Here is a 26014-nt window from a genome sequence, read left to right as displayed (position 1 = left end):
TAATAATATGTTAGTTCATTCAATATATGCAGATCATTTATCACTGTTGATGAACCCCACAAAGAATAGTATAGCGTCAGACCCCCCCCCCCACAGTTACACTGTCAATCTGTGGGAAACACTGAGAACATCAGTTTTACACAGATAATAATCCTTCTACTATTATTACTACCAAGGAAGAACGATTGAAAGTCGGTGCTCAGCTTCAATCAGTAATGAAAAAGAACCACAAACCAAACCAGACATCTTGTATTGTGTAGTCATGTATTTAAGGAGCCACATTAGGACAATTGTGTTTCAACAGGACCTGGAAAAATGTATCAATGCATTTATCTTCAGTTCACTTGACTACTGTAACGGTGTCTTTACAGGGCTCCCTAAAAATCCATCAGACAGCTGCAGCTGATTCAGAACGCTGCTGCTCGAGTCCTCACTAAGACCAAAAAGGTTGATCACATCACTCCAGTTCTGAGGTCTTTACATTGGCTTCCTGTCTGTCAGAACTGATTTCAAAATCTTCTGCTTCGTTACGAACTATCCAGACCTCTCAGGTGGTCTGGGATCAGGTCTGCTTTCTGTCCCCAGAGTCAAAACTAAACAAGGAGAAGTAGCGTCCAGTTTTTACGCTCCATATGAAAATCAGAGTTGTCTTTACTGTGACCCGGTAGCTGGATGTAAATGGAAAATAAAAGAGGATCTAAGATTGACCCTTGCGGGACACCACATGTGAAATGACCTCTTAGATAATTCACCTGAAGTGGTGCCATGTTTGATCCACTGGAAGCAGAGTCGGGCTTCTCCTTCCTCTGAAACTCTCTCTGGATGTCAGAGAACGACGGGCCAATCACAGAGGGAGGGGGCGTGGTCTGAGGCTCCATAGCGAAAGGCTGTGAGTGGCTATGGATGGCGTGGATCCGTCGGTTGGCCTCCACAGGGGAGCAGGAGAAGCTGAAGGTGTGGGTGGAGCAGTAGGAGGAGGTCAACCTCTCGTTGTAGAACTGCTGTTTGTGACTGAAGGAGAGACGACATCATGAACCTTTATTTATATAGTCAGTACAGATAATCATGTTTTCCAGAGGAATACTAATACGTTTAGTGATCACATGACATTTAATCAGCACCACCAGCAGGGTGTTTTTACTTTTTACTAAAATATCTTAACATCTACCTGATGTGGCACTCGGTTTGATACAGACTCTCATGGACCACATGGGAGGACTCAAACTGACTTTGGTGAGCTGCTAACTTTTTTCTAGCCCCACCTTACTGTTTCGGTGGCACTGATGCACCCTAAAGCTGGTTGAAGAAGAGTAAATAGCTAGCAGGCTAGTGAGTTACCACACAATGTGTGGCGACTACTGACGATCAAATCCCATGAACAGCCAGCACAGAGCCGGAGGACATGGCAGACGAGAGCGAGACATTCTACCAACGCCTGAAAAAGTTAGCTCGCCAGTGTGGGAGTTTTTCCGATTCCGTAAAAAAAGACCTTTTAAGTTCTCCTCGGGATGAACTGTAATAACTTTGGTGATTCTCTGACTTTTCATCTAGCGCCATCACCATTGTGTCCAACACTTTGGTTTTATGACCAAATACCTACAGATCTGATGACATTCCCATCAGCCTCAGCTGTACGCTGTGTTTACTGCTAATTAACTAATGTTAGCATTAGCATGCATTTAGCTAGTATGGCTGCAGACTTTGAGTCTTGTGTCTTTATCTTACTTCAATATCATTCTGAATTTTATAAAAAAAAAAGACTCTAAATGAGAAGGTTGAACCATGACAATGATTATTTACAGCTGTCTTGTTGTTGTTTCCGTCTAAATACAGAACAAATTTTAACTTAATTTCCACAAAATCCTCAAATAAACCCCGACCTGCTGCTGTGAGAACACCAGCTGATTGGCTGACGGAGGTTAACAGCTGGTGGAGCTGATTCTCCAGTCGCTGCCTTTAAACCACCGCAGAAGAAGAAAAGGACACAGGGAGGTGACGTCATTAAGAGTCAAACGATGGAGAAGCATGTGAGGAACACGATGAACTCAAACGCTTACTTTCGAGGAGAGGTCATGTGGTTAAAAGAAAGGGAGCAGGAAGCTACCTGCTCTCTGCCTCCTGACTGCGGTTCTTCCGTAACGGAGGCTTCCTATTGGCTGCAGTCTGCCTCTTCATGGGAACCTCCTTCCCATCGTGTTCGGCGGTCAGTTCGGGGGTGTGGCCTGTCTCCTTCATCTCGTACTGGAAGCACAGGACTCGGATGAGCTTCAGTATTTTAATAATTATGACAACATATTTTAATTGTAGCCTTACAGTCAAATGTGAATAATAATAATACAATTTATATTTATTTATTTCAGTTCTTCTATTCTTTATGTTTTAGTAAACATAAATTCAGTTAGCGTTATTTTCACCATGTCAGCCGCCTCCTGTGAGCTGCGGTTATCTGACTCCTCCTCCTCCTTCATCTTTCTGTTTTCCTTCTGCTTCTCTTTCTCTTCGTCCTTCTCTTCTTCTTCTTCCTCTCTCCTTCTCTCCGTCTCGTCCTTTATCTCTTTCTCTCCGTCGCTCTGCTGCTGTTTCAGACTCTCCAGCTGAAAACACCACAGTGATGTCAGTGAGCATTTAAACAGTCTGCAGGTAACGTAGCTGATGGAGCAGCACACACACGGAAATCACTGCTACCGGGGCCAAAACTGAGATCTAACACGCTTGTTGAATGAGTTTTTAATCCAGCATTGTTTACGTCCATGTTTACTTGCTGGCAGTCTTTGTCGATGTACTGCTGCACGTATCGGCTTGTTGGAGGAATGTTGGCAGGACTGTTCATCGTATCACGTATCATGTTTGTGCACGAGATAAACAAAACATGGTTCGCATTCAGCTCCATGGCTTCATGTCCTCACAACCTTTAGCTTACAGGCTTATACATCAGAAATCAAACTTAGAGCTCAGCCTAAAGGCAGCGGGCCCGACTCGAGGACCCTCAGTGGGAGCAGGCTACAGGCTTTACTTTGAACACGACCACCTGTTTACTATCACGAAAGATAAACGGACATTTATTTATTTCATCAACAGCAGATCTGTAATATTTGAGACGGGTATATTTTCCAACACCGATAAAAACAATATGCATGTAACGCGACAAAAGAGGCAGCATGTTTTAGGCACCGCAAAATCTGATCATTTTTATGTTATATTTAAATGTTCAAATGTTCCTTATTGTTTTAAAACCACCTGTCCTACACTTTGAGTTGTTGAAGGCTGAAAGGTTTTAAAGTCAGACAGGACATTTTAACAACTGCAAACCGCTCACTCGTCCAGTCAGATCTCCCGTTCGACACCCAGCATCCCGGTAGAAGCTCCTCACAGAGAAAACACTCAAACCTGCAAACAAAATCACATCGCCTCTCAAACCCGACTGTCAGATCTTTACAGCCACGCAGTAAAAAGAAAGGCAGACTCCGTCACTGAGGACCCTTCATCTCTCTTTTCAGCTGCTCCATCAGGCCGCCGCTTCAGGGCCAAAACTCTTTTATCGGCTGCACGATCCATGTTAAACAAGTTTTAATGCAAGCAAATTGCCAGTGTTTCCTTACAGTGTACCAACGACGTATTAGTAAACACTAAACTATCTATTAATACCTGCATTATGTTTTTGCATATATAATCTTGGTCTCAAGTGATGTTTTGAAGTAATTTTATCAGAACTGCAGCACATCATCGCTCAGTGTTTCTGCTGAAAGTTAACTCTCAGAACAAAATGAAAAAGCTGTACCAGTCTGTGTTGCTGTACCTTCAGTTCGGCCTCCAGCTGCATCAGTCCATCACTCAGCTGTCTGATGGACTCCACCATCTCCGAGTGTTTACTGACCGTCTTCTCGATGTACCGCCGCCCCTCCTCCACCCCTGAAACACACATTTTATTTTCTGATGAAAGTCGTGCTGCACAGTTTTGCGCCCAGAACCCTTAAAGTCATCTTAATGTTGCTTTAAACACACGTGTTCACTATCGTGTTCACTATATATTCCTCTACGTGGAACTCCCAGGATAGAAAGGAGGGGTGAGTCTATGAGTCTAGCTCTCACCCGTCCTCTCGGGGATGAAGATGTTGTACCCTCGATAAAGTCTGATCTAATCTATTGGATGCATCTCCAGCTGGGTTCTTCTGCGTCGTCTCTCACCGTGCAGTCGGACAGCCAGCTCCGTGATCTGACTGATCCTCTCCTCCTGCTGAGGAACCGTCGGCCAGACGAACTTCTCAAACTGCCGGTAGAGGACGGAGACGGCTTCTGTGCTGCGACACTCGGTGGAGAACTTCCCGACGCGAGCGATGGTGGCGCTCGCCTCCTCGCACCAGAACTGATACTGTTGAAATGCAAATCATTTAAAGACACGCACACTGATAACGTTTAGATTTGTACAGGTGGATTAATTCTTGAACAACTCTGCTGTGGCTTTAATCCACCAAAAATACGTCATAATAATCTCATGTTTGATCAAAATATTAATTTAAAAAGGTCACCTCCTCCATGGCCTGCTGCAGTCTGCAGGTCATTTCCAGTGTTTTCTGGTGTTCGCCAACACCTCGCTCAAACTCTCCCATCTGCCTCTGCAGCTCGTTGATGGCGTCCTCCACCTCCCGGGCCACGCCCCCGTCTTTGACCTCTGACCCCAGCCGGGCCGTCACACCCTGCAGACGTTTCCTGAGCGCCTGCAGGGTCAGACAGAGAAGAGCATGACTGACCCGCCTCTCTCTTCTCAACTGCTAAATTTAAGATAAGCTATTACATTTCAGCTGTTCATAACAATAATTCATCCTTTTTTTGGGCGGTTTTGCTTTTATTGGGGACAGTACAGCTGAAGATAGACCAGAAATGTGGAAGAGAGAGAGAGACATTCAGCAAATGAGCTTGAGGTTGGATTTCATACCGGGCCACTGCGGTAAAGACGTTCTACGAGGTGAATGCACCTCTAGAAAGTGGACATACTGATAAAATGTTTTGGCATTTTGCCTTTACTTGATTAATAAGAGAGGTTTATGACATGCAGCAAAGGTCTCAAACCAGGAACGCCGCAGGTATGTGGAGTACATCCTAACCACAAGGCTACCGAGGCTCTCCCAAATCCCATCCTGTTGCTTTTCACTGTGTCCCAACACAGGCTCAGATCAGGAGCTGGACTTACCTGCAGCTTCTCGTCGTACATCTCCACCTGCTGCAGCTGGTTCCTGGCAGCCTTCATGTTCCTGCTCCGGTCGTTTCTCTTCACGTAGTTAAACTTCAGGTTGCTGAAGCGCTTCTTCAGCTCCTTGAAGGAGTCACGAAGCTGAAAAATGAATCATCAGAAAATCAGTCCAATGGCTGCTTTTACATAAAGACGGTGTGTGTTTAAACATCCCACATCCGTCTTCCCAAAGAGTTTCATATTGACAGAAGGACTTCAAATGGCTGATCATGTAATTGGATCTGTGGTGCAGTCAGAAACAGAAGGACAGTTACAGTTTCTTTAATGTTCCATGTTTGGATGTCTTACTTGGTCTACCAACAGCAAACCCTAATGTATTCAAAGACAAGACGATCTTAGCATTTTTTTAATCTGTAACGAACAAAGGTTTACTATTTTTAGCCACGTAAGCGTCATGTTGGATGTACGGAAATGTCGAGCAACCGGTTCACCAGATCAGACCGTCAGATGGTTGTTCAGATATTTCAGACACTGCCATCCCGGCGGCAATGCTGGTAACAGGGACGACATTTGTTTTTTTACATGATATCTTGTTGTACGCACGCATTATCTTATGTTTGGTCAGATCTGTTCTAGCAGCGCTTTGCTCAGCTTGGTGTTGATGTAACTGCAAGTAGCCTTGAGCTTTCATAAGATTATTTTTAGAGCAGGAGGGTTTAGATCCAGAGGGACATTTTCAGCCTCTGATGGGAGGAACAGCGGTGTCAGATGGCTGATCTGTCAGCCGAGAACAGCTGAGAGAGAGTGAAGCGGGCCGAGTCGGTGTAGTCTATTCGTCGAACAGATGAAGAAGTTGGAGGTCTTTGTTTCAAAAGTCGCCTGGGGAAACCCTCGATTGAGCCAGAGTAAGGAGCACTAAAATAACAAAGGTTACAATCAATCACGTTTATATGTCACGTGTAATCACCTAACGTGGAAGATTACCCATCAGGAGGTAATACAATGAGTTTACCATGAAGTGCCTTAAAATTATGCTGAGAACCATGAGGTACCTTGGAGAGATTAACTCAAAGTAGTACCACGAAGTGACAAGAACTATCCCAGACTATCACGAAGTACACCAGGAGATCACAAAGTACCTCAAAATAATACACTCAAAGTACTACAAAATGTACCATGAAGTAACCCACTGTGACCCATCCACCAATGTGTCCCTGAGCAAGACACTTAACCCCTAGTTGTTCCAGAGGCGTGCGACCTCTGACATATATAGCAATTGTAAGTCGCTTTGGATAAAAGCGTCAGCTAAATGAATACATGTAATTTAATGTAAGAAGACCACAAAGTGCCTAAAATTATTACAACAAAGTACTGTAAAATACCCCAGAGGCCATTACCATGACATATCCCAAAAGACCATGAAGTACAATGAACTACTCCCAACGACCGAGAGACTCCAAAAGAGATGACCATACAGTACCAAGAACTACCACAAAGCCATGAAGTACCCCATAGGACCATTAATACCCGAAGGTATAATAAACTGCCACAAAGTACCTTGAATTATCCCGGAAGACCAACCAAAACTACCCCTACGGGCTATCTACTACAAGTACACCAGAAGGTTGTTTGGAGCATTAAAATAATAAAACCTACACAGATGATTACCAACAACTACCACGATGTACCAGGCAGTACAACAAAGAATAACCATGAAGTACCAGGAAGTACATTTGAGGACCATAAAGTACTCTAAAGAGAATACTAGTAAGTACCACAAAGTATCTGATGGAGTGACCCAGGGGACCATTAAGTACAATGAACTACCATCCATCCATCTATCATCAACCGCTTATCCTGCGTACAGGGTCGCGGGGGGCTGGAGCCAATCCCGGTTGACACTGGGCGAAAGGCGGGGTCCACCCTGGACAGGTCGCCAGTCCATTGCAGGGCTACAATGAACTACCCCTCAATGCAATTAAGTCCCCAAAAGAGATTATCATAGTCTCAGGAAGTACCTTTAAGTAGTATCAAGAGCTATCCCCCAGTATCATGAGTACCCCAGAAGGTTGATAATTCAAATCCCTGAACCATAAAATAAAACCAGGATGTAGCAGGAAGTAACACAGAGATAACCATGAAGTAGCCTACCCAAGGGCATCCTGCAATATCTAAGATAGAGAGATCATTAGTGTACCATAAAGTACCCCAGATTACCATAAACTACGAGGAATATTACCATGATGTATCATAACCCTGAACCCTGTGGTACCTCAGATAACTAGAACATGAAGTACCATGGAAAACCCTCTCTACTCTACCCACAGTAAACACTTCAGCTGTTCAGCTGACGCACTCTGATGATGAAGTACTGTACCTCTGGGGATCCCTAATGAGAACCAGAAGTACTCTGAACGTCTCTGGTGATAATAACCAACCCAGCGATGAACAGAAATAGAACCAGTCCTCAACAACAAGTTGTTTTTAAAAAACACCTCATCACCTTCCAGAAACTAATGACTGTAGATTCCCTTCAGGTGACGCAGCAGTGTGGACACAAACAAGTCCAAAGGGTCGTATTCATTCGGGGTCTCACGTCTTCTCTTTACCCTGGAGCTCACCCCTCGTCCCTCTTACTGAGTGTTCATGTAGACTTGTGGTGGTGTCTCATTACAGAACTTCCCAACTGACAGTATGGGTCAACTGAACAAACTTTCTGGACCACAGAATGTCTTCATAAAGTGTAGAGACACTTTATGCACACTTGATGAAAAAGACAGACAGACCTTCACAGGTACCTTTACGGTCTGTAATTTGAAAGGTCATCCTTCAGAGGACTGAAGTTGCCTCTGTACCCAAATGACAGAAGAAGATTAATGATTCACATACATTGGCTTTTGGGATTCTGAAGACAGCAAAAATGCTCAGTCTTGACATATTGACTTAAAAAGCTGTGGTCCCAGCTTCAGTAGCTGGTTTCCATTCGGCTGCTGAACGTCATCTCACAAGCATTTCCCATTTTGTCCTGAAGTTATCTTACCACAAACCCTCGTAGCTCTTGGATGAAAGGTCCAATCTAAACCAAAAGTGACTGCAAAACAAGGCCAAATGTGACAAAACCTTATTCTGAGTCTGCACTGGGGACATTTACTTTGACAGAATCCACTATACGTCCCTGCAGATGGAGGTCCAGTCTGGCTTCTGCCCACCATTCCCAAAGAGAAACTTTGCCAGCTACCACAGAGATGGTGCAAATCATGACACCACAGAACCGTCTTAACGGCTAGCAGCCAGCTTTGCTGCGTTTTGCTGGTGCATTGCTTGCTACTCTGGATGCATCAACAGTTTCACATAACACCTTCAAAATGTTTCAGAAAAAATGGAGATCATGCAAATGCGGGTCATGATGCAACAATAAATGAGATATGATATTAAACAAAGTGAAAAGTTCTTCTTCCTTGTCTGACACGCTTCATTATGTTTCTTGATGCGTTATTGTTACCGACTGTAGATTAGCATGTAATGTTGGCAGAAATGTGCATCTCATCACCAGTGTACTTCTGCTTGTGCATACTTCATGGTACTCCTGGGATAGTTCAGGTGCAGCCTGGTGGGTGCGCTGGAATAGCACAAGTCACCCCTACTTGTGCTATTCCAGCGCACGGGCGCGGTTGGGCTTTGAGAACTGGCTCCAAGTTGGAACCACTACCAAATTTCCAAGAACCGTGGTTTGGGTAAGCCGTGTGCGTTTGGATTCTTCTCCTCGGGTTCCTGACTTCCTGCATATCTCAGCTCCTGACTGAACTGCAGTGAGCACTTTACAGTCCATCAAAGTGTCTCCTATCTGCCAGGAGCTGCTACGCCGACCTAATGTCACCTCATGTGTTCCGTCAACAAAGCGTGAAGAAGAGAGTCCTTGTGGTTCCGGTCCTGGACCGCAGGAAATGCTCCACAGTTTGGCTTAGCTTTACTAACAAACTGCACCAGCTGCAGTCAGGAGGTTTGGTGCGAGGGAGGAAGCAGCTCCGACATGACGAAGCGTTTCCTTCAACACGGCGTGAATCTGAAGGAACGCTTCACCGCGTTCAACGTGTCGCGCTTTCCCGGCTACAACGACGCCCCAGATCCAGCTAACGCTAACAGCAGCAACGCCTCATGTACAAAACACAGGTGAGCCGACGTTCACCTTTTATACTGAATGGAAACCGACGTTGGCTACAGATGAGACGAGTCCCAGAGACGCCGCTCTAGGACAGAGACTCACTTTAGAGACATGAAGGGGAGGAGGAGCGAGGAGGAAGAGGATTTGGAATGGATACGTTTGAACGAAACCCATCCCTGAAAAACACAATGATGGACCTACTCATCTAAAAGTTGCTCCATAGCACCGCTAGAGGTGAAACTAGTCCAGCAGCAAAGACTCTGGAAGATCTTAGACTTTAATTTGAAAGCTGGAGAAACAACATGCTTTCCTGTTTCAACACACTGCTCTGAGAACAGAACGGAATACTTCTTAAACCAGTACTGTGCAGGTGGCCACTCTGATCATTGAGCATAAAGTCAGATTAACATGTTTTGGCCCAAACTACTTGATGATCTTATAAATCCTATTTGTGACAAACTCAGTGACAGCAGTCTGTTAGTGTAGCAGTGAGTCTCTCACAGCCACCCCAGCTGCTCCTGCTGGTGACATGCGGCACCAGGTGCATGATGGGAAATACCCGTTGGCTGACTCTGCCTGTATTTCTGATCTGTCCAGCTGACTCGCCCTCTCTCTCTCTCTCTCTCTGTCATTCCTCCAGCAGCTGCTGCTCTGCTGTTTAATGACACAGCAGACTGAACCAGTGAAACCAGTAAAATGTCAAGTTTGACATTTCACAGATTTACCTAAAGAGTGCGCCACCACGCCAGACTACCATCTTTTACTGGAGCCAGAAGATGATGGCCAAGACGCCCCCCCCCCCCAGGCGTACTAATAACAGCCCTGAGGCCCGGACACGCCAGAAGGTGGCGCAGCAAAGTTCATCTGATGCTGCACTGACTCCTGTCTCCTACCTGTGTGCAGACCGTCCTCTGTACCTGCAGCAGGTTATAGTCTAACAATACTCACCGTAAATACTAATCGTTACATAATCATATCATATATTAGTCCTTGTACGTTGTTCACTGACTTTGCTGCTGCACAATTTCATTGTCACTTTAGCCTTATAATCTTGTCTTTAATTGCTCTTGTATATTTTATATTTTCACTTCTTATTTTAGTTTGATATACCTCTTATCTAGTTTTTACTCTAGTTATCTGTACTTTTTCTGTCCTGGTGCCAAGGCAACAACCAAAATAAAGGTTTATCTTTGAATCTGAGGGGTTGGAAGACTAGAAAATCCATTTACCCCCATTAAACAGAGCAGGGTTAGTTAGAAAGCTAACAGCATAGTTTCCATTTCGGACTCTTCAGCTTTTCCTTACAGGTCGGCTCTGTCGGGACGGGTGCAACGCAAATAGTTTAAAGTTCACCAAAGTTTAACTTGACTTATAGAATATGCTTGGATTTATTGTAAACGAATCCACCACTACTTCCACTATAATTAACTGAATCTGCTGCGAAATTTCACCACTTAAAATTCTGGTGTATCAAGACTTTAACTGCCTTCATCAATGTTCTTTACTGTTACACGCTCCAAATACACATAACAACGTCCACAGGTCACGGTAAAAAGCTATAAATACTACATCAATGTTTTAATGACTCTAAATGAATTCATGCTAACCAGTAGCACCTCCATTAGCCAGCATATTTCTAGTACCAACTGCTAATACATATTTCAGGTTTCACAGTTTCACCTGTGAGCCACAACGTCTTTAATGTTCCCGAGACTTTATACTATATTCTGTTACCAGAACAGTCCAACGTGTTCTCACTCCCAACTCTCAACACATATGGACGCACCGTCAAGACGTGGCGTCAGTTTAAAACGCAGTGGGGAGCCCTTTATTGTAACAGTTCAACGCACTTTGGAGGCCCTGTAGCGTCAGTTTTGAACGCTAAAACAATGTAGGATATTTAACAAAAGGCAGAGCAAGGAGCTGGTTGGGGTGGATCAGAAACTGGAGCTGGTGTTCGATACGCGTGTGAAAGAAAAAGACAACATTAAATGTTTTCATTGAAGTTAACCAAGTTACGCGGCATTACTTAACTTAAGGGACGTAAGTAATGTAGTTATTTTAACCCAAATCATGATGTTTTTCTAAACCTAACTGCGATGTTTCACAACGTAAACCACTAGTTTTATTTTGAAAGTCTAACCGAATGTTGCATCTTTACTCGTTAACTTGACCTACACATGGAGCAGCATCTAGTGGACATTAGAAGAACTGCAGCTGAACACACTTCACCTTAACACTACAATGGGAAGGTGATGGCGCAGTGGATAAGACACATGCCTATAGTGTGAGAGACCCGGGTTTAAGAAACCCACTGTGACCCATCCACCATTGTGTCCCTGAGCAAGACACTTAACCCCTCGTTGCTCCAGAGGCGTGCGACCTCTGACATGTACAGCAGCTGTAAGTCGCTTTGGATAAAAGCGTCAGCTAAATGAATAAATGTACAATCCAGAAACATGAAGAAACTTTATTTCAGTTTTTTGTATTTACTACCCCCCCCCCCCCCTCCAAAACACTCTGCTTCTTTAAATTGTGCTCTGATAACGGACCCATCAGGTCCAGTTTCTGATGCAGGCTGACTCCTGCAGAGGGACTTTATGGACTCCAATAAAATCTAAATATGTCCTGTTGACTTCAGTTATATTTAGACTCTGATAAACCCGAGCAAGTGGCTGCCTCAGATCAGAGTGTCCGAGTCCAGGCTGGTAGAAAAGTTCAATTAAATAACTATCCATCCATTTGGAGAAACAAGTCACACACTTAACTCATCTGAGCAGGTTGATTTAGCTCCAGGATGTTAAATGCATCAGTTTAATCAGTATCTACAGTGTTACTCGTCTGTACATTAGTCTAAAACTTGGGACGCTGATGGCAAAGCATTTCAGCAGCGTCCCCATTTTCAAATTAATTTCCTAGTTAGTGTCCTGGAAAGAACTCTTAACTTGGTACTGACTTTAAGGAAAATAAAGTCTGTGCTTCATTTATACAATTATGAGTTTGTTTCTGATAATAAATAAATAATAAAAGAAAGTTTCTTTCAAGGAATTTTATTAGGAAACTATTATTTATTACAGACCTGTAAAATAAAACATTTTACCAATCAGCAGTAATAGATAGGTTCATTCTTAATAATAAAATGAGAATGAACCGAATTGATCCGAGTGAAACCAGGCTGTGGCTGCTGAGAAGTTTACTGGCAGTCAGCTGACGGCAGCCCCCCCTACAGGTCATCCTGAGGAACAACACCCACACCTCTGGAACCAGGGGTCATTTTAGTTTTAGACCTTAAGGTTTTTGAAACTGTCAATGTAATAACCAGAGGTGGCACCAAGTCACTGTTTTACAAGTCTGACTTTTAGTAAATTTAGTAAATATGACCTGAGAGGTATTTTTAAGTTTACTTCAAAAAGCAAACAGACATTAAAGGAGATGGATTTGTGTTGTTGGGGTAAAATTATGAAACAATTTAAAATGTGCAGTTCTCTTTGGTGTTCGAGAAAATGGTTTGTAATTATATTTTTGATGGTAATAAATGTGAATAACTGTTTAAGTACAATTTCCTTTTTCCCTTAAGGTGAGTGGATTTGACTGAATGAACAGAGGATAGGCATATATAAGCCTGTTACTGTTTGACATCTTTACAATTATTGTTTTGTGATGACTAACTCCCAAGTCAAGTCCTAAACTATGAGTTTTGAGTCCTAAACAAGTCATAATGTGTCTTCACTCATTTTAATACCATTTCACATTTTTAACAAGAGTTAAAAGAATAAAGCGTTAACCTGTAAAGGAACAGGCAGAGGCGCACTTTGATGAACAGATGTCGACAAATGTTATGAAGTAACTGAAGTTTTTTATTTATTTCCTAATTTATATTGGGGGTTGGTCAAGTCAGTTCAGGTCAAAAGGCTCAAGTCCAAGTGAAGTCACGACTCATTGGTGCTAAAGTCAAGATCCAATCGTAATTTTTTGATTTTGTTAAGTCGAGTCTGAGGTCATCGTATCTGTGACTCGTCTCTTTTAATTGATATCTTTTATTTTGAACATGTAAATAAAAATAAATAAAAATCAGTGAAAAAAAAAAAGAGGGTAAAAAAAAAACAGATGAACAACAAAGTAAAACTCCATAAGTTCCTGTACTTAAAAACCTCTATTTACATGTAGGGAGAAGTAAAACTTAGGTACTCCTACTGCTTTACACCCTTACTAACATATTTAAGGAAATAGCTACAAAATAATAATTCTACAGAGATAATAAATCTACGATCAATTAAATATTCAAAAGTTCAATTCACATTCATATATTACACCTACAACTATATTTATCCACATAGTACAAATTATTCAATATAAGCCCAGGTTATTGTTAGCACTGTTGCATGGAACATGTTTGGATGTTGCTTTAATTCATTATTTAGTTTATTCCACAATTTAACGCCACTGACAGATAAACTTTTCCTAGTAGTTCGAAAACTGGGAGTCTTAAAATTTGACTTTCCCCTTATGTCGTAGCAAGTCATGTCCAAGTGCAGGTCATGTGACTGGAGTTCTGGTATTAACATGTAGTAATTATCTCTCATCATCCTCGCGTCCCCGCTGGAAGGAGATAGCACCTGGTGAGGAGAACTGAATGGAAAGCCCCCACACTGCACGCGGTAACTCACGCCTGCGACCAGGGGAACTCACCTGGTTGACGTCGCCGTTGAGCAGTCGGGTGAGCGTCTCTCTGCGGAGCTTCTCCTCACGGCGAGCCGCTTCATTCAGCCACGACACACGGAGAGAGTCCAGAGAGAGGAGACGAGTCTCCAGCTGCTCCACTCTGAAACATGTCCAGCCCTGACAGAGTATTCAGGTCCAGTACTTAAGTACAAATACTGCAATAAAAAGTACTTCAAGAGTCCTGCATCTTACTAAAGTAAAAGTACACACATGTTAGTAGCTTCATGTAGTATTTGCAGGAAAACTACAGACTGTGACTGACTCTGACAATAATAGTTTGCTAACCGAGGGGTCGGGGCCCCTCCAGAGGGTCACCAGATAAATCTGAGGGGTCATGAGGTGATGAATGGGAGAGGAAAGAAGAAGAAACAAAAGGTCTGATTCACAAATCCGTTTTCAGTTTGTGGATTTTCTCTTTTCGTTGAAGTGAATAAATATGATCTATGAAACGTTCAGAGGAGAAATGTCTCTGCTGGAACTGAGACTAGATTTAATCTGTAATAAAGTTGCCAGTAACACTGTCTGATAAATGCAGTGAAGTGAAAAGTGAGAGCAGTGGAACAATCAAGTAGCATAAAAAGGAAATACTGTAGTGCAAATACTTCCAAATTGTTCAATTACAGTACTTAAGTGGTTTCTGTAGTAATGTTTTCTGATGTGTGCGTGTTCCTACGCTGTGGTCGATGGCGGTGCAGATGTCTGTCTTCAGTGTTGAAGCCGTTTTAAACAGACTCTGGATCTGCAGCTCTCTGTGTCGACTCTGCCCAGCCTCACCGGATCCACATAAACCAGTGGAATCAGTTGAAGGGTCTGACTGCAGCAGCGCCTCCAGCTGGACACACAGAAAACCATTTATTCATGGAACACTTTTCTAAAAAGTCGGTGGTTTCCACAGGTGAGATCAGTGACAGCACATTGACCTGGTAGCTGCTTTACTTGTGGATTCCTGTTTTCCATTTTTGTGAATGTGCTCAGTCGATTTCATGGTGACGAACAAAAACCAAGATCACAACAGAACATTGGTGAGGAACCTCCAGGTTTAAAAAGTGAAGCGCCTTAAACCTGCGTCCTCTCCGACAGCCAGCAGGGGGCGACTCCACCGGCTGCAGAAAGAAGTCTGAGAAAATGTTTCTACTTGTCAGCTGATTTATTCCCTCAGTAAACACTTTCCTGATGAGTTTCTGGTCTCAGTCGCTAGTTTCAAGTCTTCTTCAGCCTGATTGATCCCTGCTTCCTGGTCTCTGTTCCTCTAAATGGGACCATCATTTACTAAATGAACATCATGCTGTGTTGAAGACCTAATGAGAACTGTCAACTTGAAGGGTGTTTTGTCACAGCGCAGAGGTTTAAAGGTTTTGCTGATCTAAAACAAATACATGTAGAATAAAATATCTTTCTTACTGATGTATCTTGGCAGAACTACTTCCTCCACTGACCTGTTTGGTTGAGAGGTGGAAGCTGCTCGCCAGGTCCAGGATCGACTCGCTCTGATGGATCTTGTTCTTCACTCTCTCCTGAAGCTCCAGCAGCTCTGACAAATCATCCTCCGTCACTTCTCTTCCTTTTGACTCCTTCACCTCCAGCCTGTCCTGGACTCGTCTCAGAGTCTCCCGGTTCCTCTCAAGGTACTCAACCTCAGCGTCTAGTTGCTGGAGAAAGCAAGGGAGTGTGTCTGATGCTTGTCACGTGGAGGCAATAGAATATTTACGTGTGGTTTAGTAGTAGTTGGTTTGCATTTACAGCTTTACCTACTCCGTACCAAAAAAGATCAGACTGACGATGACACACTGAAACAGCCACAAGCCCAAATGTCCCAGGAAACCCAAGTGTCTGCAAAGTCTCATCTACAAGTAGTCCTAAACATCTCCACATAGTCCTCCCAACAGTTGCAGCAGTAACCACAGCTGTCCCAGGAGTCCCAGTGATAGTGGTTCTGGACCAGTCCAAAGTCCCCAATTCTCCCAACAGTCCGACCAGTCCAAAGGTGCTAAAAGTCCAAACTGCACAAAGATCCCAGTGATCTCAGAAGACTCCTTCAGTCCAAATTAGAAGATGTCACAGCACTCCTCACAGTTCAAAAGTCACAACAACAGGGTTTTTCCTGCATAGACACATTTCTGGCGCCCCCCAAAGAGGTTTTAGCAAGCGCCAAAGGAAAATCACCAGAAAGTGATCAGAATTAGGAAAAAAGCGTATCAAATATTCTGCGTGTGTATTAATAGTCATTTATCAAACAACTGTTGAGCAAGCAGAACATAAACTTAAATACGAGGTCACGTCTCCTCTCATCCACAGCCGCTGTATTTTACACCTGCAGCAGGCGCTGGATTAATAAACCAGCTGCTGCGTTGGTTTGACTGCGCCTGAACGCTCCGCCACGAAGCTCGCGCTAATGGTAGAGAGCACTTCCTGTTATTTCTCACAATATAAAAGCCGTTTGTGCTTGAAGTGGGCCAGTATTCACCGGTACTTTTACATTTTACTTTTGGCGTACCGGCACCGGTCCTCTTCTCTGCCCTCTTGATCAGGTTCTCTGGGCACTACGTGACGCTCACCTTTTCTCTCCTGCCCGCTAATCTCAGCAGGGAAATCGGGATCAAGTAACTTTCATGCAGCTGTGTGCAAAGTCACTTTGATGAACCGACCAATCACATCCTGGAGTAGGCGGGACATAAAAAAAAAAGGTTGAGGCACCGCAGCAAAGTGTAGAAATGTTGAACTCGTTCTGTATGCACGCTTTTTATTACTGACAAGTTAGTAATTTCTATAAACAAATGAGACAAACCAACATGTAGCGCATTTTTCATGCCAATAATTTAATGACTGAAAACAACCCACAAAAATGAAAGTGCTGTTTTGTTCAACTGGAATTAATATTATAGGCTAATAATGGTAAACTATGAGAAGCCGCCTAGGCCAAAATTTAATTCTTCGCTTGTATGTATGTATGTGCAAGCGTAAGTATTCAATTTTGGCCTAGGTGGCTTCTCATAGTAAGCTATATAGTAGCCTATACTATTATCTGAAATTATAATGAATACACCAACATTAGCAATAATCAAACCTTAACCTCAGAGGTGTAGGCTAATAGAGAATGTTATTTTTTGTGAAACAGCTGAATATCTACTATTTGTAGGCAGATAATCCAAATGTGTAACCTGTAAACATATTATTATACTAACATTATACAATTTAATGTTATAATATTTATTAATACAATAATTTATCTCTTTACTCCTCCAGGTATTTTGTTAATCAAATGGTCAGGAATAACAAGAAAATGCGTAGATTTTGGTCATGAGGTAAATCATTGCCTTTACTGTACGCATACCGATCATGCCGTGAAGTCACCTCCCCAAAGGCCCATTCTGAGCCAGGAAATACCCTGAACAATCCAACTTTCCCAATAGTCCCAGTGGTCCCAATGGTCCAGACCACTCTGACTGGGACTCCTACACTACCAGTAGTCCCTGCAGATGAAAGGACCTAATGTTCCAAACAGTCCCACCAGTCCAAACCACCCAAAGGTCCCAGCAGTCCCATTATTCGCTACAGTCCAAAACTCAAAATGGTCCCAACAACTCCAACAGTCCTTTCATCCCAACATTTAAAGCATATCCATGAGTCTCAGTGTTCCCACAAGCCTTATGTGTCCACAGTCCAAGGTCCTATTGGTCTCAGAAGTCCCCACAGTAAAAAAGTCCCAGTGTTCCCTACAGTCCAAATTCAAAAATTCCCCAGCACTCGCCACAGTTCAAATGTCCCTTCAGTCCTAACTTTCCCAATGGTCCCAGTAGTCCAGACCCATTCCTATTGGGAGTCCACCACTACCATTAACCCCTGCAGTCCCAGCAGCCATGGTACAAAGGTTATAATGCAGTCCTCATTATCAAAAAGTCCTGATAGGCCTATGTCCCGGCAGTTCCAAGTGATAAGACTCACTGTAAAATGAGGTCTGGCCTGGCTGAAGTGCTCCAGCAGTCTGGAGGTGTGCAGGTCTGAACCCAGATCCATCAGAGTGCAGGAGTCCAACAGTTTAGAGACACAGTTCAAGTCCTGCAGGGCCTGAAAACATACAGCATTCAAGTGGTGGAAGTAACTAAGTACATTTACTCAAGTGCAAATTTGAGATGCTTGCACTTTATTTGTGTGTTCCTATTGTCTGCTGTGTGATAATTACATTTTAAAGGACAGTATAGTTTTTACATTTATTTGGCAGCTATATTGTTACTAGCTAATTGCAGTTAAAGATTGTCATACAACAGATTAGACTTTAGATAACCAGTAACATCTTCACTTTTCTACAGTAGTTAGTACCTTGAGCAGTCTCTCCCGGTATTTTCTACAGGACTCCTGCTGCTGCTGGGTCTGGATTTGCTGGTGACTCAGCAGCTCGTTCACTTCCTCTTTGGTTCTGCTGAGTCGCTCCATCGTCTGCTGCACCATCGACACCACAGACTGCAGGTTCAACCCTGCTCCAGACACCTGACATACACAAAACATAAAAACCACACTCGATATAATTTTTTTTCATCCACATAAGAAAAGCAAAGTTATTCTACATTAAATTTATACTAGAATTTGGTGTTGTGGTACTCAGTCTCAGTCTTGACTTGGTCTCAGCCCCTAAAAAGTCTCAGTCTCGTCTTGGTCTCGATACAATCCGATCTTGGTCTTGTCTCGGTCTCGATACAAACCGGTCTTGGTCTTGCCTCGGTCCCTATACAACGGTCTTGGTCTTGCCTCGGTCTCTATACAACGGTCTTGGTCTTGCCTCGGTCTCTATACAACGGTCTTGGTCTACAACGGTCTTGGTCTTGTCTCGGTCTCTATACAACGGTCTTGGTCTACAACGGTCTTGGTCTTGTCTCGGTCACTATACAACGGTCTTGGTCTTGTCTCGGTCTCTATACAACGGTCTTGGTCTACAACGGTCTTGGTCTACAACGGTCTTGGTCTTGTCTCGGTCTCTATACAATGGTCTTGGTCTTGACTTGGTCTGAACCCCCATTCCCGACAGTATAGTTACCGTTCTAACAGCATGGACGTAGTTGTTTCCCAGATCCTGAACATTGAGGAACCTCTGTAGCGTTTCCTGCTGCGTCTTCTTTGTGTGTGACCTGGAACTGGTGGTTGTCCTGATGTTACCGCTACCAGCTTCCCACTCCTCCTCCTCCTCCTCCTCCTGTCTCCTTCTGTAGATCTCCCTCAGTTCCTCCAGCTCCTCCTCCACCTGGAGAACAGGAGCACCATCAGCGCAGTTACCTTCAACACCATCACAGACTTCTCTGACAGACTGCATTGTTTAGTTGAGAACACTTTGGTCCATAACAAGATATTTACTGCCATATATCTCTGTCAGCGCTCCCTAGAGGCTGAAATGTTCATTACATCCCAATGATGCACAGAACAAGCAACATACTGATGATTTAGATATTCTTAGAGCGTTTTTACACCCATTCTGCACACTGTAAGTACTTTAACTGTTAATACTTATGTACTTCTTTCAAACTAGTGGAAAGTCTAACGGACGCTAGAAGAGACTCTGACCTGCTGCGCCGTCCTGAGGAAAGTGACGTAGGGTCGCAGCAGCTGCAGGTTTGAGTCGATCTTTCTGTTCAGACTCTGCAGCTCCTTCAAGATCAGATTAACTCGCCCAGCGAGTTCTGGACTCGGTAAACCGTTTGGGTCAGCGGCAGGTGGACCGGGCTGAGCGCTGCTGGTTCTGGTCTGGCTGCCTCTCTTCAGCTGCTCTGTCAGGGCCTTCAGAGGGGACATCTGTCTGCTGGGTTCACTGGGAGGATGGGGACTGGTCGTGCTGGTTGAATCTGTGTGCAGAGCTCTGATCTGATCCAGGATCTGCTTCATGTTCTCTGCATCGTGACCTGCAGACTGGAGACAAACATGGACTTCATGATTTGTTGGACTAGTTAACAGAACACAGCACCAGAGTTGCAGAAATCATCCAAAACTGATCCAGAATCCCCAAATCCACACCAAGTGAACTAAACAACAGCTGTGAGAGTGACATCTATCAGAGACCCTGTAGATCCGCCAAATATATTCTCTCCCTATAGATAAATCTTCTGGCAGAGATGTTTTCACAGTCGGCAGTCGACCCGTCTGACAGATGAAAGAAGTCCGTGTGAGAGTTTTTAGTCTCATAAGTATCATCATATCATCTGGTCTGGTGAAACCCCTACAGATGGTTCAGAACTCAGCAGCCTGTCTGGTTTCTGATCAGCCCAAAAGGACTCATGTCCCTCCATTACTCAGTGACCTCCACTGGCTCCCTGGGGCCCTCAGAATCAGATCCAAGTCCCTAACGCTGCATACAGAGTGACTCCTGGGTCTGCAGCATCTACCTAAACTCCATAATCCAAGTCTACGTTCCTTCTGGGCCACTGCGCTGCTCCAACGAACGCCGCCTGGCTCTGCCATCCCTTCACACAAAGCGACCTCAGTCCCTGTTCTCATCTGTGACACCACGACGGTGGAACGAGTGACCGCACGCCATCAGAGCAGGGGTGTCCCTCTCTGACTTCAAGAAGCTCCTGGAAACTCTGCAGAGAACACTTCCTCTGATAACACCTCTGACATCACTTCCTGTGCTCTTCTTCTATCCCCTTACAATTCTTTTGTACTGATCGAACTGTTCGTTAACTCTTACTTCTTCCTGTGATGCTGTACGTGCTGACAGCTCGTACTAGCATCTAGTATCTCTTACTGTATGGATGCTCTGTTGATGCTTGGATGTTGTTCTTCAAATGTAAGTCACTTTGCATAAAGTGCCACATGAGCAAATGTAAATGTATTCATGATTTGCTGTGTTGTAATCACAAGAAATACATTGAATCCGAGACACAGAACCCCGTAACATAAGAGAGTACCAAGCTAACAGGATATGTGACATCAGTGAGGATTTCAAAGTAAATTTGTCTCTGTCTTTAAAATCATTTTGTCCAGTTTAATTCAATCAACTTAAATAAGTGTCGCTAGTGGGTTTAATGAAGTTGATTGAATTGGATTAGAGATTTACAACTATAACTTCAGCTCGTCTACTTCAACCGATTTCTTGATATTTGAAAAGTTGTTGTTTGGAGCAGCCTCACAAACTGTACTTTTTCTTCAAGGGAAGTAAAAATAACTGTGTGTGTGTGTGTGTGTGTGTTTACCTCAGCCTGTGTGTGCAGCTGCAGGTGTGTGTTCAGAGTGTCTTCGGCCTCAGAGAGCTGCCGTCCTGCTTCACAGCTGTTAGCCAACACACTGCCGCCCTGCTGCAGCCAGCTCCAGATCTGCAACACACACACACGTTTAGTTAGCTCACTTCCAGGTACATTACATAGTGTAAATGGCAAAGAATACGGTTTTAAATGTTCCTTGTAATGCTTTGTCTTTATTTCATGCTTCCTGTTTAACCAAAAATTTGCCATTTCCCAGTTTGGTACTTATGTCTCCAGTTAACTGGTCTTTAGTCTGAAATGTGTCCCTGAAGGCAGCTGATACAGTCTCGAGTATATCACGTTGTCTAGTCGTGTTCTGTACTGTGGGCGTGGCCACCGTGACGTCCCCAGTGGGTTTGTGGGCTACAGTTTTGGAGCCTGGAGTTTGCCGTTGGTTTTTTGGAACCAGACGAGAGGGAGGAGCTAGCTAGCTTGGTTAGCAAGGTGCATCTGTAATTCACGTTAATATTAGCTGGGATGCTAATTTTAGCTAGCGACAAACAGGCTTAAAACTAAACGTACTTACTGAAAAATGAGCAGCCGACTCCTGATGAGCTTTTTCAGCCGCGCTGGTTAAATGTACGCAGAGCAGCCTCTATTCTGATTGACAGGTCGCCATGGTAGCAACTTGTCAATCAGCTTGTAGCCCCGCCCTAAAGCCTCCCCTGTATTTAAATGAAGCAGCTTCTTCTGTTCTCATAAACAGCTGAACGGTGAAATGAAGCTGCTGTAAAGAAGAAAAAGAAAATGTCACCTTGTCCACGAGGAGTTCACATGACGACAGCAGCTGTTGCCTCTGATTGGTCAGAAGGGCTTGGTGGGTGTGGTCTTCTCCACTTTGAGTCTCTTTTCCCAGCATGCCCTCCAGCCTCGCTGCCTGCCTGCTGCACCAGAGAAGAAGAACATAACGCAGATTTCTTCAGGTCCCGTGTTTCCAAATGAAAAGTGGAACTTTAATTACGGCGAGTTCGTTATTTTATTTGCTTTATTATGAACGGATCTTTAAACTGCCTCAGAAAGGGTTTGTTGGGCAGGTGAGGACATTTCTGCAGCACGCTGACACACCTGGCGGCAGGTGTAGCAGCAGCTCTGTGCCGTTTGCTCTCTTCCTGTTTCCTCCTCAGGTCCGACAGGTTGAGGTCTTCAGCCTGAGGAAACACCAGATTAAGTCCACCAACACCCAGACAGGTACCTCAGAAACTACAGACCAGATCTGCACCGTCCTGCAGCGCCACCCTCAGGACAAACCTTGTAACAGAGCACAGACAACACTGCTGCCCAGGCAGCAGGGACCTGGTTCACATGTGTCTGAGTCTGGCTGCTGGGGCAACTGGGAGACCAGTAAAGACCTGGACCAATAAAACAGGATCTGATTCTGTCTGCAGACTGGTGGAAAGTTTCATCCTCAAGTCTTACCTCTAACTTACCTCTGATCTGGATCCTGACTGAAGGTCTCTGGTCTCCTCTGATCTGGATCTAGGCTGTGCGTCCTTGGTCTGTTTGAATCTGGATTCAGGCTGCAGGTTTCTAGTCTCCTCTGATCTACATCCAGGCTTCAGATCTGATCTGGATCCAGTTTTCAGGTTTGTATTTTCCTCTGATCTGGATCCAGATCTTAGGTTTGGACTTTCCTCTGATCTGGATCTAGGCTGTGGGTTTATGGTGGCCTGTGATCTGGATTCAGGCCATAGGTTTGTATTTTCCTCTGATCTGGATCCAGATCTTAGGTTTGTATTTTCCTCTGATCTGGATCCAGATCTTGGCTGTGGGTTTTTGGTCTCCTCTGATCTGGATCCAGGTTTTAGATCTAACCTGGGCCCAGGTTCAACGTCACTGGTTTCTTTTGTTTTGGAATCCGACTTCAGGTCTGGGTTCTCTGCTGGTGTGGATCCAGACTGCAGGTCTTGGTCCAGGATCTTCTCCACAGTGAGACTCCAGTGCTGTAGTGAAGACAGTTGTTGATGTCAATTCATGTACTACTGCAAATACTGCGTCGGGGCTACTGTGAATACAAATACTGCGTCGGCTATACTGTGAGTACAAATACTGCGTCGGCTACACTGTGAATACAAATACTGCGTCGGCTACACTGAGAGTACAAATACTGCGTCGGCTACACTGAGAGTACAAATACTGAGTCGGCTACACTGTGAGTAAAAATACTGCGTCGGCTACAAGCTCAAATACTCACATCTGTTAGTGAAGTACAAGCAGCAGTACTACTCAAAGGACTGGAAGTAGAAGTACTCTCTCAGAAGTACAGGTGAATATCAAAAAATCATAATATGGTGTAAAAGTGTGAACCAGACAGATGAAACCTCTGCAGGTGTGAACCAGACAGATGAAACCTCTGCAGGTGTGAACCAGACAGATGAAACCTCTGCAGGTGTGAACCAGACAGATGAAACCTCTGCAGGTGTTCACAACGTCTCTTTTAGAAATGATTTAGTTCAGCTGCTTGAAATCAGAGTATTTTTAAATCCAGCCGTCGGCGAGGGGAGAATGTAGCTGCAGGCAGGAATTATATTTATAACGGGAACACTAGACGCTGACAGAAGAGACTGATGACTCTCTGCTCTGATACCTTTAATACTGCAGGATATCACACAGAGGCCTCTGCGTCTGGTCTGCAGCTCTGGTGATGGACGAGACAACGAGATTCAAACCAGCACCCGATTCGCATGAGCCGGACGCTCACACGCTGTCTTCAGGCTAAAAGGATCCTGGTTTCTCTCATCCAGCTGATTCTTTGAACACTTTGGATTGATTTGTAAATCCTGGATGAAGTTATCCTCACTAACAGTGCGCTCCCATCTCATTTGTATTACTGGTTGGCGTGCTGATCGTACGCCAGAGCCTGAATCACATTAAAACTCACATGAAACAAACTAAAGCCACGTCAGCAGCTGCTTTTTACTCTCACGCTCGTGTTTTTTGGACGAATATCAGACACCGCCAGCTGGTCATAATGTTACGGCAGATCGGCTGAGGCACGGACTCCACTGTGTGTTCTGACCCCTTTCTATCAGAACCTGCATCAACTTCTTCAGCAGTTTGACCTGCAGCAGCTCGTCTGTTGGATCGGACCACACAGGCCAGACTTCACTCCTCATGTGGACCAGGTCCAAGACCCTGTCGCCCCTGACCCCTGCAGACCGGTTTAGACTGTTCTGACCCAGTTATCCATTCAGCTGACGCTTTTATCCAAAGCGACTTACAGCTTTATATTTGTCAGAGGTCGCACGCCTCTGGTGCAACTCGGGTTTAAGTGTCTTGCTCAGGGACACGTTAAGTCCAAGACAAAATGTCTCACAGCAGATTCGAACCCGGGTCGCTCACACTAAAGGCACGTGTCTTATCCACTGCTGTCAAAGCAACTCAAACCCTCCTATTTTGCAAATTTTTCCTGCTTCTAACATCAACTCTGAGGACACATGTTCACCTGCTGCCTGTTAGATCCACTGACAGGTGCCATGGTAACCAGGTAACCAGAGTTATTCACCTGTCAGCGGTCATAATGTTTTGGCTGATCTGTGTATAAACATCTGCATATTTCATGAATGTGTTGCTTTCTGGCTTCTAATTTTTGGTGTGAGATGTGTTTGAGTAAACCTGTGAAAAAGAAAACTCAGCAGGAGAAGCTGAAGTCTGTAGTTAGAGACATAAATGGAGAATATCAAAATAAATATTGTTCCACAAACACTGAGAAAAAAAAAGGGGAGTTAGTGAACGTCTGAGATTCACAACTTTTTTTTATTATTTTTATTTTCATGCTCTCAGTGTGTTTTTATTTTTAGCACTTACCTGTAGCACTTTGGGATTTGCGTAAATATAAAGTGCATTACAAATTAAATGTATTATTATTATTGGTGTGAAACATTTAAGATTTCAGGTAGCAGACTACCTGCGTCCCCGTGTTTACTCTGCGTTCACACAGTCACTTCTTTCTTCTCACAGTCTTTGTGGAACCTCCAGATCATTTGTTCACAAAAGGCCGACCCACAACCAAAAGCTCTGAAATTATTCCTGAACGTGGTTTCTGAAGGTGTAACTGCAGAACGGAAAAGTGTGGAGCGTTCGACATCCTGAAACGTTTTCTCTTCAGTTATTTATTTAAATAAAGATGAACACTGTGGCGCTCATGTCATCTTACATCAGGGCCGGCCTCTCTGGACTCTTCCTTGTGGACCATGATGCCGTTCTCCGCCTGTTGGAGCTGCAGCCTGACAGCCTGATCCGCCCTCCTCCTCCGATCCTGCAGCGTCTCCACCAGCTCCTCCAGCCGTAACGCCACCCCCCTGCTGCTCCGGGAACTCTGGGAACTCTGGACAATAAGTTAGATTATTACTGTAAGATATTTATTAGTTACTCAGGTAATAATGAAGCTCTGAATACACCAACAAGACTTTTTTTAAGACACAGAGACACTTTCACCTCGTCCTCCTCGTCCTCCTGGTCCTGCAGGACTCCTCCTCTCCTCTGGAGGGCCTCGGTCCTCTGCAGCCGTCTGAGTTTCTGCATCAGAACGCTGCTGCTGGTTAAAACCTGCAGGGACTTTCCCAGAAGATCTGGAGTCAGAACACAAAGACACAGCGACTGTGTGATTATATAGTCACAACACGTCACTCTGTCAACTGCAGCCATCAGACAAACCAGTTTAAACAGGTTTTCAGTGGACCCCCCCCCCCCCCCCCCCCCCCCCCCCCCCCCCCCCCCCCC

The 26014-nt window shown here is 44.3% G+C and overlaps 1 protein-coding gene across 1 annotated transcript in view; it reads right to left on the bottom strand.

Moving 5' to 3' along the window:
* Positions 1 to 26014, bottom strand: part of ccdc141 (coiled-coil domain containing 141) — a 46472-nt gene that overhangs the window by 8475 nt on the left and 11983 nt on the right. Inside the window, exons 8-27 of the mRNA XM_046054422.1 lie at positions 25730 to 25891; positions 25449 to 25619; positions 22723 to 23235; positions 22361 to 22443; positions 22050 to 22179; positions 21248 to 21367; positions 19623 to 19964; positions 19102 to 19305; positions 18390 to 18557; positions 18015 to 18137; positions 15509 to 15721; positions 14746 to 14904; positions 14040 to 14189; positions 5189 to 5329; positions 4527 to 4715; positions 4186 to 4369; positions 3797 to 3909; positions 2415 to 2594; positions 2105 to 2241; positions 753 to 1011 (exon numbers count right to left, since the gene is read on the bottom strand). Of these exons, the coding sequence (XP_045910378.1) occupies positions 753 to 1011; positions 2105 to 2241; positions 2415 to 2594; positions 3797 to 3909; positions 4186 to 4369; positions 4527 to 4715; positions 5189 to 5329; positions 14040 to 14189; positions 14746 to 14904; positions 15509 to 15721; positions 18015 to 18137; positions 18390 to 18557; positions 19102 to 19305; positions 19623 to 19964; positions 21248 to 21367; positions 22050 to 22179; positions 22361 to 22443; positions 22723 to 23235; positions 25449 to 25619; positions 25730 to 25891 (3741 nt within the window). The remainder of the gene's footprint in view (positions 1 to 752; positions 1012 to 2104; positions 2242 to 2414; positions 2595 to 3796; positions 3910 to 4185; positions 4370 to 4526; positions 4716 to 5188; positions 5330 to 14039; positions 14190 to 14745; positions 14905 to 15508; positions 15722 to 18014; positions 18138 to 18389; positions 18558 to 19101; positions 19306 to 19622; positions 19965 to 21247; positions 21368 to 22049; positions 22180 to 22360; positions 22444 to 22722; positions 23236 to 25448; positions 25620 to 25729; positions 25892 to 26014) is intronic.

Source organism: Micropterus dolomieu, linkage group LG07, assembly GCF_021292245.1.
Source record: "Micropterus dolomieu isolate WLL.071019.BEF.003 ecotype Adirondacks linkage group LG07, ASM2129224v1, whole genome shotgun sequence".
Classification (NCBI taxonomy): domain Eukaryota; kingdom Metazoa; phylum Chordata; class Actinopteri; order Centrarchiformes; family Centrarchidae; genus Micropterus; species Micropterus dolomieu.
The sequence above is the reverse complement of the archived record's forward strand: the minus strand, read 5'-3'. Positions and strand labels throughout refer to the sequence as shown.